Source organism: Tachyglossus aculeatus, chromosome X2, assembly GCF_015852505.1.
Source record: "Tachyglossus aculeatus isolate mTacAcu1 chromosome X2, mTacAcu1.pri, whole genome shotgun sequence".
NCBI classification, from domain to species: domain Eukaryota; kingdom Metazoa; phylum Chordata; class Mammalia; order Monotremata; family Tachyglossidae; genus Tachyglossus; species Tachyglossus aculeatus.
Genome location: NC_052100.1, coordinates 15,994,834 through 16,013,525, shown reverse-complemented (window position 1 = coordinate 16,013,525; position 18,692 = coordinate 15,994,834). Strand labels below are relative to the sequence as shown.

Genomic DNA, 18,692 nt, shown 5'->3' with positions numbered 1-18,692 from the left:
CCTTACTCTTTCCACTGAGCCACGAGGCTTCTCTATTCTTTCATCTCCATCCTTCAATCAATCAAATGCATTTAGTGAGTGCTTACTGTGTGCAGAGCACTGTACTAAGCACTTGGGAGAGTACACTATAACAGAGGTGTAGACACATTCCATGTCCACAAAGAGTTTACAGTCTAGGAAGGGAGAGTTATTAATATAACTAAATAAATTATGGATGCTTACATAATTAATAATGACAATAATAATGGTATTTGTTCATTCATTCATTCAGTCATATTTATTGAGCCCTTACTGTGTGCAGAGCACTGTTACTAAGCGCTTGGGAGTACAAGTTGGCAACATATAGAGACGGCCCCTACCCAACAGCGGGCTCACTGTCTAGAAGGGGGAGACAGACAACAAAACAAACCATATTAACAAAATAAAATAAATAGAATACTAAATATGTACAAGTAAAATAAATAGAGTAATAAATATGTACAAACATATATACAGGTGCTGTGGGGAGGGGAAGGAAGTAGGGTGGGGGGGATGGGGAGGGGGAAGAGGGGGAGAGGAAGGAGGGGACTCAGTCTGGGAAGGCCTCCTGGAGAAAGTGAGCTCTCAGTAGGGCTTTGAAGGGAAGAAGAGAGCTAGCTTGGTGGATGTGCGGAAGGAGGGCATTCCAGGCCGGGGGAGGACGTGGGCCGGGGGTCGATGGCGGGAGAGGTGAGAACGAGGCACAGTGAGGAGGTTAGCAGCAGAGGAGTGGAGGGTGCGGGCTGGGCTGTAGAAGGAAAGAAGGGCCCCCTCTCCACCCCGCCGCCTTACCTCCTTCCCTTCCCCACAACACCTGTATATATGTTTGTACATATTTATTACTCTATTTATTTATTTTACTTGTACATATCTATTCTATTTATTTTATTTTGTTAATATGTTTGGTTTTGTTCTCTGTCTCCCCCTTCTAGACGGTGAGCCCACTGCTGGGTAGGGACCGTCTCTATATGTTGCCAACTTGTACTTCTCAAGTGCTTAGTACAGTGCTCTGCACACAGTTAAGTGCTCAATAAATAAGATTGATTGATTGATTCAGATTTAGTAGAGTATAATCAATCAGTCAATCAATCAGAGGTATGTATTGAGTGTTTACTTTGTGCCAAACCCTGTTCTAAGCACTTGGGAGAGGACAATACAACAAGGTTGGTAGACCTGTTCCCTGTCCACAAAAATCTATAATCCTTAGCTTTTCTAGATCATTCTTTCCTAAAGTAGCTCTTTTGAGTAAGAGGCTAGAGTGAAGGAGCAGCACGAGTGGCACATCATTCATTCATTCATTCATTCAATTGTATTTATTGAGCGCTTACTTTGTGCACAGCACTATACTAAGCATGTGGGAGAGTACAATACAAAAATAAGCAGACACATTCCCTGCCCCGAACTAGATTACAATCTAGAGGTGGGGAGACAGACAGCAATACAAACAAATGAATTACAGATGTGTACATAAGTTCTGTGGGGCTGGGAGCAGGGAAGAACCAAGGGAACAAGTCAGGGTGACACAGAAGGGAGTGGAAGAGGAAAGGAATGGCTTAGTCCGGGAAGGCCTCATGGAGGAGATATATCTTCAATGAGGCTTTAAAGGGGAAGAGTGTAATTGTCTGTCAAATTTGAGGAGGGAGGGAGTTCCAGACCAGAAGCAGAACCTAGGCTAAGGGTCAGTGGTGAGATAGGTGAGCTTGAGGAACAGTGAGAAGGAGTGACATGTGTGGGCTGGGTTATAGAAGAATAGTGAGAAGAGGTAGGAGGGGGCAAATTGGTGGAGTGCTTTGAAGCCAATGGTGAAGAGTTTGTGTTTGATGCGGAGGAGGATGAGCAGCCGCTGGAGTTTTTTGAGGAGCAGGGTGACATGTCCTGAGTGTTTTTGTAGGAAAATGATCTGGGAAGCAGAGTGAAGTGTGGACTGGAGTGCTGCAAGACAAGAGGCAGGGAGGGCAGCAAGGAGGCTGAAACATTAATCCAGGTGAGATAGGATGAGTGATTGTATTAATGTGGTAGCAGTTTGGATGAGAGGAAAGGAACAGATTTTGGTGATGTTGCGAAGGTGAAACCAACAGGTTTTAGTGATGGATTGAGTATGTGAGTTGAATGACATGACATCTGAATGAGATGAATGACATCTGGATGTCTGCCCGCCACCTAAAACTCAACATGTCCAAGACTGAACTCCTTGTCTTCCCTCCCAAACCCTGCCCACTTCCTGACTTTCCCATCACTGTTGACGGCACTACCATCCTTCCTGTCTCACAAGCCTGCAAACTTGGTGTCATCCTCTACTCCGCTCTCTCGTTCACCCCTCACATCCAAGCCATCACCAAAACCTGCCAGTCTCACCTCCGCAACGTTGCCAAGATCCACCCTTTCCTCTCCATCCAAACTGCTACCCTGCTCGTTCAAGCTCTCATCCTGTCCCGTCTGGATTACTGTATCAGCCTCTTCTCCGAACTCCCATCCTCCTGTCTCTCCCCTCTTCAGTCCATACTTCACGCCGCTGCCCAGATTGTCTTTGTCCAGAAACGCTCTGGTCATGTTACTCCCCTCCTCAAAAATCTCCAGTGGCTGCCAATCAACCTATGCATCAGGCAGAAACTCCTCACCCTCGGCTTCAAGGCTCTCCATCACCTCGCCCCCTCCTACCTCACCTCCCTTCTCTCCTTCTACAGCCCAGCCCGCACCCTCCGCTCCTCTGCCGCTAATCTCCTCACCGTGCCTCATTCTCGCCTGTTCCGCCATCGACCCCCGGCCCACGTCATCCCCCTGGCCTGGAATGCCCTCCCTCTGCCCATCCGCCAAGCTAGCTCTCTTCCTCCCTTCAAGGTCCTACTGAGAGCTCACTTCCCCCAGGAGGTCTTCCCAGACAGAGCCCCCTCCTTCCTCTCCCCTTCCTCCCCCTCCCCATCTCCCCCGCCTTACCTCCTTCCCCTCCCCACAGCACCTGTATATACGTATGTGTGTTTGTATGTATTTATTACTCTATTTATTTATTTTATTTGTACATATTTATTCTATTTATTTTATTTCGTTAATATGTTTTGTTCTCTGTCTCCCCCTTCTAGACTGTGAACCCACTGTTGGGTAGGGACCGTCTCTATATGTTGCCAACTTGTACTTCCCAAGCGCTTAGTACAGTGCTCTGCACACAGTAAGCGCTCAATATATACAATTGAATGAATGAATGGAGAGCCTTGAAGCCGAGAGTGAGGAGTTTTTGCCTGATGCGTCGGTTGATTGGTAGCCACTGGAGATTTTTGAGGAGGGGAGTAACATGCCCAGAGCGTTTCTGCACAGAGATCATCTGGGCAGCAGTGTGAAGTATAGATTGAAGTGGGGAGAGACAGGAGGATGGGAGATCAGAGAGGAGGCTGATGCAGTAATCCAGTCGGGATAGGATGAGAGATTGAACCAGCAGGGTAGTGGTTTGGATAGAGAGGAAAAGGCAGATCTTGGCGATGTTGCGGAGGTGAGACCGGTAGGTTTTGGTGATGGCTTGGATGTGAAGGGTGAGCGCTTACTGTGCCAAGTGCTGTTCTAAGCACTGGGGTAGATACAAGATAATCAGGTTGTCCCACATGGGGCTCACAGTCTCAATCCCAATTTAACAGATGAGGTAACAGGCACAGAAGTTAAGTGACTTGCCCAAAGTCACACAGCTGACAAGTGGAGGAGCCGGGATGAGAACCCATGACCTATGATTCCCAAGTCTGGGCTCTTTCCACTAAGCCACGCTGCTTCTCTGCCATATCATGGGACTGAGGGGGAGGTGTGAATAACGTGTACAAATCCAAGTGCAAAGGTGATGCAGGAGGGAGTGGAAGAAGAGGAAAAGAGGTCTTAGTTGGTGAAGCCCTCTTGGATGAGATGGGCTTTTAATAAGTCTCCTTCAAATCACATATTCAGTCAGTCACTAAATCTTATCAATTCTATTCCACAACATCTCCATCCAATGAATTCATTCCATCCAAACTGCTACAACAGTGTCATATCCTGTCTCAACTACTGCATCTGCCTCCACACTGACCTCCTTGCCTCCAACCTCTCCTCCCTCGAGTACATACTTCACTCTGCCCCCTGGATCATTTTTGTGAAAAATCATTCTGTGCCCATCTCCCTGCTCCTTAAGTGGCTCCGATGTTTGTTCATACATCTCCGCATCAAGCAGAAACTTCTCACCATCTGATTCAAGGAACTTGATCAGCTCTCTCCCCTTTACTTAGCATCACTCCATTTGCACTACAGCTCAGCCTGCACACTTCACTCCTGTAACACCAAACTATTCACTGTGCTGTGCTCACAGCAATTCTGTCAATCCATCAACCAATGGTATTTATGGAACGCTTACTGTATGCAGAGCATTGTACTAAGTGCTTGGAGAGCACAATACATAAAACAGTAGATAGAGATGATCCCTGCCCTCAAGATGCTTGCAAACTAGAAGGGGAGACAGACATTAAAATGAACGACAGATGGGATATATACATAAGTGCTGTTGGGCTGGTGGAGGGGTGAATATCAAAGCACTCATGCTTTTTACCCCTTTCCTACTGCTTGGAAATACCTTGCCCTTCACATCTGACAGACCACTCATTACTCTCCCCATCTTCAAAGCCCTTCTAAAGTCATCTCACTTCCAGGAAGCCCTACTTGACCCATCCCTCATCGCCCCCACCCTGTTTCTCCCTCCCTACTGCCTCACTTAGCCCCATCCCCTAAGCTTCAGAACTCACCCCAGCACTGCAGGACTTCTAAACATATCCTTATACTCTGTTGCTTTTCTTACCTGTAATTTATTTTAAATTCTGTCTCCCCCACTAGACTGTAGGTCCTTGAGAGCAGGGATTGTATTTAATTTTCTGTATTGTATTCCTCCATGTGTCCAGTACAGTGCTCTGAACAGAGTGAGTGCTCAATAAATACCATGTATTGAGTGAATAATGGAAAATATAAAATTGGGTATTTAATTATTAGAATTGGATTTGTTAAGCGCTACTATGTGTCAAGCACTATACTAAGCCCTGGAGTAGATACAAGGCAATCAGGTTTGAAACAGTCCCTGTCCCACATGGGGCTCACAGTCTAAGTAGGAGAGAGAACAGGCATTGAACCCCCATTTTACAGATGAGGAAATAGACAGAGAGTAGGTAAATGACTTGTCTAAGGTCACACAGCAGGCAACGGGTAGAGTTAGGATTAGAACCCAGGTCCTTTGACTTCCAGGTCCATGCTCTTCCCACCTTGTTCCTCTTTAATGTTCAAATCTGAGAGATCACAACAAAATGATTATTCATATTTCTCTCAGAGACTGTATGATTTACTACATGAGGTGTCAAAATTCATTTTATTCTATGAATTTTGGTGTTTTGGACACAGTCTCCATGACAGAAAACAAATATTGAAGCAGGGAATCAACAGGTGTGGTGGCATCACAGGGCGTTGCCAGCATGACTGTGGATTGTTGCTTCCACTTAAAAATGGTGACTTCCAGTGACGTCCAATTCTGCCCATCCCATTAGTGCTTTTAATTTATTTCCATGAAAAGAAAATGTGAAGCAAAAGAGAGATAAACAAAGTATGAAGATAATGTAAAGTGCATGAATATGTTCCCAGAAATAACAAAATGGCCCATAACAATAATAACTATATTTTTAAGTGATTAAAAAACACCTTGAGGTATTTGTCATGGATCATTTTTACTAATTATATTGCAGTCTGAATAGACTCAATAAATACCATTGGTTGATAGATGATTAAATATCAAGATAAAATAAATACTGATAATGAAAGATTTTGAATTCTACTTTGTACGTACCTTTTTAAAATTAAATTTTCAGAGTGCTATCTTTCACATCCTATTCAGCACAAAGACATTTTGTGCTAACATCTGACATTATCACTAGCAAATTAATGTCACTATCTAAAGCTAAATGGAAATGGTATCAATCACTCCCTCAAGACAGTTAAAATATTTCAAAGGGTAGTGAAGGGAAGTGCTTGAGCCAAGGTCACCTCAGCAGCTTTATCTCTAAATAAGAGCTCTAATAACTCCGGCATGAGAGAGTGCTAAAAGGAGAGTATTATAATGGGTCATGGTGTTACACAATTTGCCCACAGAAATAAACTGAACAGTGAACATGGGCAAAACCCACTCTTCCAATTACAAATTATGGACACAAGGGGCAACTGTTTCCACTAGGCAGGCACACTTGGTGCCTCATCAGGGAAACAAATTTCAGCCTTATTTGGTTTCACCATGTTTTCACCATTCTCATGGTTTCTAGATAGACCATGCACATGTTTGTTCATATGAATTATGAGGATAATTTACTATTGGAGACCAAGACCCTAAAATGTCTTCCCAAAGGGCACTAGGTTACATGGTCCTAAGTGGTTTTTCTATTGATTATCTCCCCTCCCCTCCACCCCCCCCCCCCCCCCACCACACGCACCGACCAGAGCTAGCAAGTGCAATAAACACAGTGAAAGATTCTGGCCCAGTGGTCATGTATGCCCAAGACTAGCAGCAGTGAGGACCTCGAATGCAGTTAGCTCATCATGAGAAGCAGCATGGCTCAGTGGAAAGAGCATGAGCTTTGGAGTCAGAGGTCATGGGTTCAAATCCCGGCTCCACCACTTGTCAGCTATGTGACTTTGGGCAAGCCACTTAACTTCTCTGGGCCTCAGTTACCTCATCTGTAAAATGGGGATTAAGACTGTGGGCCCCCCGTGGGACAATCTGATCACCTTGTAATCTCCCCAGCGCTTAGAACAGTGCTTTGCACATAGTAAGTGCTTAATAAATGCCATCATCATCATCATCCCATGTGTTGGGGTAGCCACTCTGTTTTCTTCTCCTCCTCTGCCCCACTCTGTCCGTATTCACTTTTATTCTGGCCTCTGTTCCCAGGAGGATAAAAATCCATTCAAACGACCTTTCAAAATCCAACTTGAGAAGTAGCGTGGCCTAGTGGATAGAGCTCAGAACTGGGAGTCAGAAGGACCTGGGTTCTAATCCTGGCTCCTCAAATTGTCTTCCATGTGACCTTGGGCAAGTCACTTAACTTCTTTATGCCTCATCTGTAAAATGGGTATTAAGACTTTGAGCCTCATGTGGGACATGTACTATGACCAATCTGATTAGCTCGTTATCCACCTCAGCACTTAGTACAGTGCCTGGCACACAGTAAGTGCTTAACAAATACCATTAAGAAAAAACCCCAACTTGTTATTTGAATACATCGAATCCCTAGATTCAGGACTTAGCCATCCATTTAGGAAATCTCTATTTGGATGTACCACTGACACTTCAAACTAAACATGTTCAAAACAGAACTCTTTATCTTCCCATCCAAACCCTCACCTCCTCCTGACTTTCTCATCACTATAGACAGCACCATCATCCTCCCTGTTTCACAAACCTGTAACCTTGGCATTATTCTCAACTCATCTCTCTCATTCAACCCACATATTCAATATGTCACCAAATCCTGTCAGTTCAACCTTCACTAAAATCCACCCTTTCTTCTCCATCCATACTGCTACCATGTTAATCCAAGAATTTATCCTATCCCACCTTGATTACCGTATCAGCCTCCTTGCTGACCACCCAGCATCCTGTCTCTCTCCACTCCAGTCCATACTTCACTCTGCCGCCTGGATTATTTTTCTACAAAACCATTCAGTCCATGTTTCCCCACTCAGGAACCTCCAGTGGTTGCCCATCCACCTTTGCATTAAACAGAAACTCCATGCCATCGACTTTAAAGCACTCAATCACTTTGCCCCCTCCTACCTTATTTAGCTGTTTCCTACTGCAACCCAGCCCGCACACTTGGCTCCTCTAATACCAACCTACACATTGTACCTCCATCTCATCTATCTCCCTGACCTCTCGTCCGTGTCCTGCCTCTAGCCTGGAGCACCTCCCCTCTTCATACCCTACAGACAATCACTCTCCCCACCTTCAGAGCCTCATTTCTTTTATAAGCCCTTACTATATGCCAGGAACTGTTCTAAGCACTGGGGAAGATATGAAGGTAATCAGGTTGTCCCACATGGGGCTCAGTCTTAATCCCCATTTTACAGATGGCACAGAGAAGTGATGTGAAGCAGACAAGTGTGACCAGGATTAGAACCCAGGTCCTTCTGACTCCCAGGCCCGTGCTCTATCCAGTAGGCCATGTTGCTTCCCAAGATCACTGTGGGCAGGGAACATGTCTATCAACTCTGTTATACTGTACTCTCCCAAACAGTACAGTGTTCTGCACACATTAAGCACTCAATAAATATGATTGATTGATTGAAATAATCTGAGTACCTTCACATTTGATTCTTTTGCCTTTGGATTTAAATGAAAAGCCAGTGAATCATGGGCCTTGTTCTATGTTTCACTTGCAAGACCTGCGTGGAAGTGGGACCCAGAGTGAGTCGAATTAACTTGGTCAGATGCTCTTACCTCAGGGGTCAGGGCATTGTTACGAGATGTCTGACTGGAGAGTACGACGTGGGTGAATCCATCTTCCTTCCTGACCACAATGTCTCGAAATCGACTGTTATTTTCATTTTGACGGATGCTATATCTGAGTCTCGTATCAAAGACATCTGTCTTCCCATCCGTTTTTCTTTTCATAACACTCTGCAGGTTTGAATCTCGATTGGCCAGAGTAGGATCTTTCAAATTCAAAGCAAACAATTCATGGAAACATAATCAAGTTCTCATTTTCTGAGAATCTAGATCCAGGAACCTTGACTGATACAAATAAAAAGACAGTTGTAGCCAGGGCATTGTTCTAATCCATTGTCTAGACCCAATACTTTTATTATTTAGGCTTGAATGGCCCCTAATGGCTCCCAGCCCCTCAATTTATGCTTCACCTGGAACCGAGTAAAAGGTTCTTTATGTAATGCGGGGGCGGGGGGGGGGGGGCTGTCTCTTAAGGAGAGGCAACATAGGCAACAGACAGGAAATGCAGGGTCTCTGAATTCCAGTCCCTTCTTTGCCACTGGGTAGCTACATAGTGCTGCACAAGTTGCCTGACATCAGGTTTCTTATCTAAAAAGAAGGAGAGGGCCCAAAAAACATTTGGGGAAAAAATGGTTTCATTGTCCATCTTCGAGCTGGGAGAGCTCTCTCTGGAGAAGTGCCCATCATTCCCAGGGTGCAGAGCTACAACTCTCAGCAGCATCCAGGAGTTGGCAAATTTGTCCTGAACTATCACTACAGTGGCTCCAGTCCCCACCACCTGATTTTGTCAGTAGGCGTATGGGGAACCCACCTCCTCCCTGAACCCACCTCCACACCCTCACATGACACAAGCCCACAACCTTGGTTCCATCCTTGACTCCACTCCCTCATTCACCCCACACATCCAATCTGTCACCAAAACCTGCTGGTCTCACCTCCACAACATCACCAAGATCCGCCCTTTCCTCTCCATCCAAACCACTACCTTGCTGGTTCAATCTCTCATCCTATCATGACTGGATTACTGCTTCAGCCTCCTCTCTGATCTCCCATCCTCCTGTCTCCCCCCGTTCAGTCTATACTTCACTCTGATGCCCAGATTATCTTTGTATAGAAACGCTCTGGGCATGTCACTCCCCTCCTCAAAAATCTCCAGTGGTTGCCTGTCAACCTACGAATCAAGCAAAAACTCCTCACTCTCGGCTTCAAGGCGCTCCATCACCTCACCCCTTCCTACCTCACCTCCTTTCTCTCCTTCTACAGCCCAGCCCACACCCTCTGCTCCTCTGTCGCTAACCTCCCAACTGTGCTTTGTTCTCACCTGTCCCACTGTTGACCCCCAGACCACATCCTTCCCCTGGCCTGGAATGCCCTCCCTCCACACATCTGCCACACTAGCTCTCTTCCTCCCTTCAAAGCCCTACTAAGAGCTCACCTACTCCAGGAGGCCTTCCCAGACTCAGCCTCCTTTTTCCTCTCCTCCTCCCCTTCCCATCGCCCCCCTCTGCCCTACCTCCTTCCCCTCCCCACAGCACTTGTATATATTTGTATATATTTACTACTCTATTTATTTTACTTGTACATATTTACTACTCTATTTTATTAATGATGTGCATATAGTACAGTGCTCTGCACACAGTAAGCACTCAATAAATATGATTGAATGAATGAATATAGTTATAATTCTATTTATTCTGATGGTTTTGACACCTGTCTACATGTTTTGTTTTGTTGTCTGTCTCCCCCTTCTAGACTGTGAGCCCGTTGTTGGGTAGGGACTGTCTCTATATGTTGCCGACTTGTACTTCCCAAGCACTTAGTACAGTGCTCTGCACACAGTAAGTGCTCAATAAATACGATTGAATGGATGAATGAATGACCCCGTTGATATTATTTCAGCAGCCCATAACCTTGGCATTAACCACTTTTTTTAAAATCGTATTTGTTAAGTGCTTACTATGTGCCAGACATTGCATTAAGCGCTGGGGTAGAGTCAAGATAATCAGGTTGGACACAGTCCCTGTCCCCCAAGGGGCTCACAGTTCCACATCTCTCTCATTCAACCCAATTATTCAGTCTGTCCCCATATCCTGTCAGTTCTACCTGCACAGCATCTCTAGAATCTGTCCTTTCCTCTCCATCCAAAATACTACTTTGCTGATCCAAACACTTATCCTATCCTGCCTTGACTACTACATCAGAATCCTCACTGACCTACCTGCTACTATCTCTCCTCCTTTCAGTCCACACACAGATCACTGTTCTAAAAAACCACGTTCATGTTCCCCCACTCCTCATAAACCTCCAGTGGCTTTCCATCCACCTCAACATCAAACAGAAACTCCTTGCCATTGGCTTTAAGACACTCAATCAGCTCTCTCCCTCCCGCCCTTCCTCACTGATTTCCTACTGCAACCCAGCCCACACATTTCACTCCTTTAATGCCAATCTACTCATTGTAGGTGATGGTGGCCAACATAAGAGTCAGTCACATCTCTCTCCACCAATCCCTTGCCTATGTCCTCCCTCTTACCTGGAACTCCCTCCCTCTTCATATTTAGAGAAGCAGCATGATCTAATGGAAACAGCGTGGGGCTGAGAGTCAGAGGACCTGGGTTCTAATCCCGGTTCCACCACTTGTCTGCTGTGTAACGTTGGGCAAGTAGCTTAACTTCTCCATGTCTCCTGTTCCCTCATCTGTAAAATGGGGATTCAATACTTGTTCTCCCTCCTACTTAGACTGTGAACCTCATGTGGGACCTGACTACAATGCTTGGCACATAGGAGGTGCTTAACAAATACCACAATTATATATGACAGACCACCACTCTCCCCACCTTCAAAGCCTTATTAAATTTACATCTCCTCCAAGAGGCCTTCTTTGACTAAACCCTCATTTCCCCTACTCCCACTCCCTGCTGCATGCATTTGTGTATGTACCCCTTAAGCACTTTGATATTCACTCCACCCCAGCCCCAGAACACTCAGGTATATTTCCCACACTCTGCCATTTACCCTAATTTATTTTAATGTCTGTCCCCTCCTGTAGAGTGTCGGCCCCTTTTTGTTAATGGCATTTTCTAAACACTTATTATGTGCCAGGCACTGTACTAAGCACTGGGTAGATAGAAGCTAATCAGGTTGGATGCAGTCCCTGTCCTACGTGGGGCTCACAGTCTTAATCCCCATTTTACAGATGAGGTAACTGAGGTACAGAGAAGTAAAATGACTTGCCCAAGGTCACACAACAGATAAGTGGCAGAGTTAGGATTAGAACTCAAGTCCTCTGATTCTTAGTGCTTTTTCCATTGGGCCACGCTCCTTGTGGGCAGGGATCATGTCAACCAACTCTAGTGTATTGTGCTCTTCCAAGTGCTTAGTTCAGTGCTCTGCTCGCAGTAAGGGCTCAATAAATATCATTGACTGATTGCTTGATCCACTTACATGGCTTCAGCTATTACCTCTATGAGAATGACTCCCAAATTTATCTCTCTAGTCCCAACTTCTAATCCTTTCTTTGTGAGAAAGTGATTAATTCCCCTAAATGTAGTTTTACTATGGTCTTTTCCCTAGAGTTGGGCCTATGGGAAGAAATACAATTGGAAATTTCCATTTCATTGTGTGCCCAGGCTCCTGCCAACACATTTGCCTCACTGGCCTTGCTTACACACAATAACCAGAAACCAATGAGGGCATCTGGTCTAGGGCCATAAATGAGAAAGGTGAATATTTTTCCACAATATTTCCACATTATAATTTTACCATGATAGACTCTAGACAGTTAGTTTGCTGTAGGGAAGGGTACATATCCATCAACCCTGTTGTACTATAGAGAAGCAGCGTGGCTCAGTGGAAAGAGCACGGGCTTTGGAGTCAGAGGTCATGGGCTCAAATTCTGGCTCCACCAATTGTCAGCTGTGTGACTTTGGGCAAGTCACTTAACTTCTCTGTGCCTCAGTTCTCTCATCTGTAAAATGGGGATGAAGACTGTGAGCTCCATGTGGGACAATCTGATCACCTTGTAACCTCCCCAGCGCTTAGAACAGTGCTTTGCACATAGTAAGTGCTTAATAAATGCCATCATTATTATTACTCTCCCAAGCACTTAGTACAGTGCTCTGCACACAGTAAGCACTCAAAAATACCACTGATCGATTGATAGAACCGAGAATGGACTCTTATGTTGGCCACCATCAAAAAGAAGCTCAAAAAGAGGTACTGGTGAATCAAGACTAACTTCCAGCTCATTGGATATATCATGCTCTCCTTCACTGTCATTCAAATCTAAATGTGACCTTTGTGACCCATTGGCAGAAGACCTACAATTCCCCTAACTGGCCTCACCATTTGGTAGCCCATGTAGGTCTTGGTGTGGCCCTGTCCATTATAGATTTTGGTGGCCCTGTTCACACAAAATAAAGCCAGTGAACCTATTATCTCTTCAAAGACAGAAACAGGGGTGTCCCCCAGAGAGCCCCTCTGGTGGGAAGTCCCTTTACCTTTCTCAAATTCTGAAGGCCTGTAGGTTGTTTCCTCAATGGATGCACTTTGACTTTCTGGTAAAAATTTGCATGCACTGCTTGGCTTCCCCGATTTCACCTGCTTCTCCTTGGACCAATGCAGACCATTAAATTCAGCAATAAACTCCTCACAATGCAGTAGATGATGCGTCGGTTCCCAGGTATCCTCATTACTCCCATAACCTTTCCATCTAATGAGATATTCCCATTTGCCTTTTTTGTCCTTTCTTTTGTCTATAATCTTTTCAACCTGATAGTGAGAGAAAAATACAAGACAAGTGTCAGAAGTTTTCATTAGTCCAGTCACAATAATAATAATAATAGTATTTGTTAAGCATTTACTATATACCAAGCACTGTTCTAAGCGGTGGGATAGAGACAAGGTTATCAGGTTGTCCTATGTGGGGCTCACAGTCTAAATCCCCATTTTACAGATGAGGTAACTGAGGCACAGAGAAGTTAAGTGACTTGCCAAAAGTCACACAGCTGACAAGTGGTGAAGCCAGAATTAGAACTCATGACCTCTGACTCCCAAGCCTGTGCTGTTCCCACTAAGCCACACTGCTTCTCAAGAAAGACAAGTGAAGCACAATAACCTGCAAAAGAATGGAGTAAATGTGGGAGTCTAAACCAAACATTCAAGAAATCAGATTCATTTTTGGCTTATTCAAGTATCTACCTATCTTAGTAGATGTCACCTTCTGTGCTGTTGCCCTGCTCTGTGATTGGCTGGAAGACTGACTGCACCCAAAGACTAACTGGCTCTTGTGCTTTGGGCAGGCATTTGGGTTCAGTCAGCACAGAAATGCTACTTCAGGCAAAAGGCATGGCTTCAAACAGAGCTATGGCATTTTCCATGGCAGCAGTTGGAACAGCTGCATGCTAACTCGAGTACCTACTTATCACAGAACCCAAAAGAATGAGTGGCCCATCTGTTATGGAGGGTATCCCCTTTGGAACTTTGATTCTGATCTGGTCTGCTCAACTTCTGTAAGCTGAAAAAATTAAACATGGGCAGAAAGACTCAGAAAGGGGAACACTTTTCTTTCTCTACCAGACCCAGCTTTCCCTTCTTAAACACACATACAGCTCAGGCTTTTCTCCTAGTAATTTAGGAGACAAGCAACCAACAACAAAAATGAGTAAATGCCATCAGGACTTAGAAAGTCCAGGTCATCATAGAGATCTATGGCTTGCTTTGGCATTTCATTTACATTCTTTAGAACAACGATGAAGCTTTTTATAAGTTGTTCACTTCTGCTTCTATGAGTAAAGCAAGTTCTAAATAGTCTGGCCTTTCCAAACAAAGCCCTTCATTTCCCCTATCCACCCAACCCTCTACTTCAACTATGCACTTGGCTGTTAAACCCTTAAGTACATCGATACTTACCCCAACCCCAGAATAGTTATGTGAATATTCCTAAACTCTACTGTTTACCCTATCCCTAATTTCAATATCTGTCTCCCCTTGTTGACTGTAAGCTTCTTGTGGGCAGGGATACTGTCTACCAACTCTGTTGTACTCTATTTCCCAAGCACTTAGTATCCTGCTCTGCACACAGCAAGTGCTCAATAAATATCATTGGTTCATTGATTGATTAAAATGTGATAGAAGGTTGGCAAGCATGTAGACTTTGCAAAGATACTGCTAATAGTATGAAATGTATTCAACTCAGCAGGACGTCATCATCATCATCTCTAGCCACTGCACAATCTCTACCCTCAACAACTCTGAGATCCCTCTATCAGGCCACAAGCTCCTCACTAACCTTCTTTCCCATGCACCTCCTCCCTGCAAATATGTGCTACTCCCCCACAGAGACCTCTGATCTTTTGACCCCATCCAATTTTCTCAACTCATCATGCCCCAATTAGCCTCCATACACGAACTACCTTCTTTTGATGACCAAATGGACACTCTCACAACCACCCTCTCTACTGAACTCAATTTACTTGCTCCCCTATCCCTTCGCCAAACTCATACCACCAAAGCACAGTCCTCCACAGTCTGCCTCCTTCGCTCTTGCGTATGAGCCACAGAGAGCTGCTGGAGGAAATCTAGATGTCAGGCCGACCTCATCCACTTCAAGTTTATACTTATGTGCTTTAACTCTGCCCTCTCCTCTACCCGGCAAAATTATTTCTCCATCCGTACTGACACCCATGCCCACATGTTCCAGACATTTAACTCCCTCCTCAAACCCCGTCTCCCTGCCTCCCCCCATCTCTTGCCCCTAATGATCTGGCCACCTACTTTATTTAGAAAATTGAAACTATCAGGCATGACCTGCTGAAAATATCCCCTGCCCCTCGCCAGTCTGCCCCAACTTCAACTCTCCCATCTTTCCAGGATCTCAAGAAGAGATAGCCTGCCTCCTCTCAAAATCCACTCCCTCCACCTGCTCATCCAACATCATCCCTTTGCACCTTATCAAAACAATTGCCCCCTCCCTTCTTCCTTCCCTAACTGCCATCTTCAACTGTTTGCTCTCCAATGGTTTCTTCCCCACTGTTTTCAAACATGCCCAGGTCTCCCCATCCTAAAAACCCTTCCCTTGACCCTACAGCTCCCTCCAATCATCCTATCTCCTTCCTCCCGTTCCTCTCCTCTTCTTGACTGAGTTGTCTATACTTGCTGTCTCAAGTTCCTCTCCTCCAGTTCTCCCTTTGACCCCCCCTCGAATCTGGCTTCTGCCCCTTTCACACCCCAGAAACTGTCCTCTCAAAGGTCATAAATGATCTCCTTCTTGCCAAGTCAGATGACCTCTACTCCATCCTAATCCTCTTCGACTTCTTGGCAGTCTTCGACACTGTCGAGCACCCTTTTCTCCTGGAAACATTATCCAACTTCAGCTTCACTGACATTGTCCTCTCCTGGTTCTCCTTCTATCTCTCTGGCTGCTCATTCTTAGTCTCTTTCATGGGCTCCTCCTCTGCCTCCCACCCCCTAACTGTGGGGGTCCCTCAAGGTTCAGTTCTGTTTCCCCTTGTCTTCGCCATACACACCTACTCCCTTGGAGAACTCAATCGATCCCATGGCTTCTACTACCACCTATAATAATAATAATAATTACGATATTTCTTAAGCACTTACTATGTGTCAGGCACCTTACTGGGGTGCCTGGGGTGGATACAAGCAAATCAGTTTGGACACAGCCCCTGTCCCCTATAGGGCTCACAGTCTTAATCCTCATTTTACAGATGAGGTAACTGAGGCTCAGAGAAGTGAAGTGACTTTCCCAAGGCCACACAGCAGACAAGTGGTGGAACCGGGATTAGAATCCATGACCTTCTGGCTTCCAGGCCTGTGCTCTATCCACTACGTCATGCTGCTTCTCTATGCAGATGATTCCCAAATCACCATCTCCAGCCCTGATCTCTCTACCTCTCTGCAGTTTTGCATTTCCTCCTTCCTTCAAGACATCTCTACTTGGATGTCCTGCCATCACTTCAAATTTAAATATAACTCCTTATCTTCCCACCCAAACCCTGCCCTTCCCTTGACTTTCACATCACTGTAGACAGCACCACCATCTTTCCTGTTTCACAAACCCATAACCTTGGCATTATCCTTGACTCTTTCTCTTTGAAACCACATATTCAATCCATCACTACATCCTGTTGGTTCGACCTTCACAACATCACTAATCTGCCCTTTTTTCTCCATTCAAACTACTACCATGTTAATCCAAGCACTTATCCTCTCATGCCTTGATTACTGTAACAGCCTCCTTGCTGACCTCCCTGCCTCCCCCGTCTCTCCCCATTCCAGGCTTCACTCTGCTGCCTAGATTATTTTTTTTTTACAAAAACGTTCAGTCCATGTTTCCTCACTCCTCAAGAGCCTCCAGTGGTTGTCCATCCACCTCTACATCACACAGACACTCCTTACCATCTGCTTTAAAGCACTCAATCATCTTGCCCCCTCCTACCTCACCTCATTACTCTCCTACAACAACCCAGCCAGCACATTTTGCTCCTCTAATGCCAATATACGTACTGTATCTTGATCTCATCTATCTCATCACCAACCACTTGCCCACATCCTGCCTCTGGCCCGGAACACCCTCCCTCTTCATACTCACCTCTCTTCTGCTTCAAATCCTTATTGAAGGTCCATCTCCTCCAAGAGGCCCTCCCTGACTAAGCCCTCTTTTTCTTTTCTTCCAATTCCTTTCTGCGTCACTCTGCTCCCTTTATTCATCCCCCCTCCCAGCCCCACAGCACTTGTGTACATTTATTTATTTATAATTAATTAATTTAGTTAGTTAGTTATATTGTCTGTCTCACTCTCTAGACTGTGGGCAGGGAATGTCTGTTTATTGTTGTACTGCACTTTCCCAAAGTCTTAGTACAGTGTTTTGCACATGGTAGGCACTCAATACAACTTGAATTGAATTGAACAGTAGTAATAGTAGTAGTAATATTACCAGTAGAAATAACATTTATTGAGTGCCCAGTTGGTGCAGTACTAGGTGCATGGAAAGTACAGAATAACTGAAATGTTCCTGGCCCTTATCTAAACATAAAGATCTTTACGACCCTAGGAAAATTAATAAATTGAGCGAACATATAAACCAAGCACTTAGTACAGTGCTCTGCACACAAGTAAGTGCTCAAGAAATATGATTGAATGAACATAAATGCTAAGAAGGGTGTAAATAAGTTCTTATGTGCTAGAATATGTGAGTAGTTGATTTGAGATATTGGTTATCTGGTTGATGAAGTAGCATGGCTCAGTGGAAAGAGCCTGGGCTTTGGGGTCAGAGATCATGGGTTCAAATCCCAGCTCCACCAATTGTCAGCTGTGTGACTTTGGGCAAGTCACTTCACTTCTCTGGGCCTCAGTTCCCTCATCTGGAAAATGGGGATGAAGACTGTGCGCCCCATGTGGGACAACCTGATCACCTTGTAACCTCCCCAGTGCTTAGAACAGTGCTTTGCTCTTCATAATAATAATAATAATAATAATAATAATGGCATTTATTAAGCGCTTAATAAATGCCATTATTATTATTATTATTATTATTATGAAGAGCAGCAGCACCATTTGGCTGTACCTTGGTGTCTGGAGGGTACTGCTCACCCTGAATGGGGACGGGAATAGAAAAGACTCTGGTCTGGGTTCTCTACTCTTCTCACTCTACACTCACTCTCTCAGGGTTGATTTCCAAATTTACTTCTACAGGCTCCACCTCTTGTCTATCCTTCATCCCTACGTCTCTTTTCTCCAGAATATCTCTACATGGATGTCCCTCTGCTACCTCAAATTGAACATATCTAAAACTGAACTGCTCATCTTCCCTCCTTAAACCACTGTTTAAAAAGGATTCATTTCTTCACTGCCTCCAGCCATCACTCAGCCTGTTACAGCAACCTTGCACTTATGTCCTGGAGCACTTTTGTACCTTCCTTTGTTGGTGTCCACAATCCATTTTGAGTGTGAGAGTTAAAAAGGAGCAGGGAGAGCAGGGATTGCAGTGGGGATGAGGACTGTGAACTGACAGATTTCAAAAAGCTAACATGTCAGAATGCCACCATTTGTGGGTATTTTTATATCAGAGAGAAATAATCAAGTTTTCCCTGGGATGAAAAAGTCTGGAAGTCCAATTCAAAAACTGGGGCTGATCACTCTCATTGCTTCCATGATGATGATGATGATGATTATGGTACTT

The 18,692-nt window shown here is 44.8% G+C and overlaps 1 protein-coding gene across 4 annotated transcripts in view; it reads right to left on the bottom strand.

Moving 5' to 3' along the window:
* Positions 1 to 18,692, bottom strand: part of CDYL2 (chromodomain Y like 2) — an 89,435-nt gene that overhangs the window by 41,381 nt on the left and 29,362 nt on the right. For 3 of the 4 annotated variants that reach the window (XM_038770652.1, XM_038770653.1, XM_038770655.1), the window contains exons 1-2: positions 12,997 to 13,325; positions 8,489 to 8,703 (exon numbers count right to left, since the gene is read on the bottom strand). In XM_038770652.1, the coding sequence (XP_038626580.1) occupies positions 8,489 to 8,703; positions 12,997 to 13,312 (531 nt within the window). In that variant the 5' untranslated portion in view covers positions 13,313 to 13,325. Of the gene's footprint in view, positions 1 to 8,488; positions 8,704 to 12,996; positions 13,326 to 18,692 lie in introns of those variants that run through there. The other variant, XM_038770654.1, reaches the window with a different exon arrangement.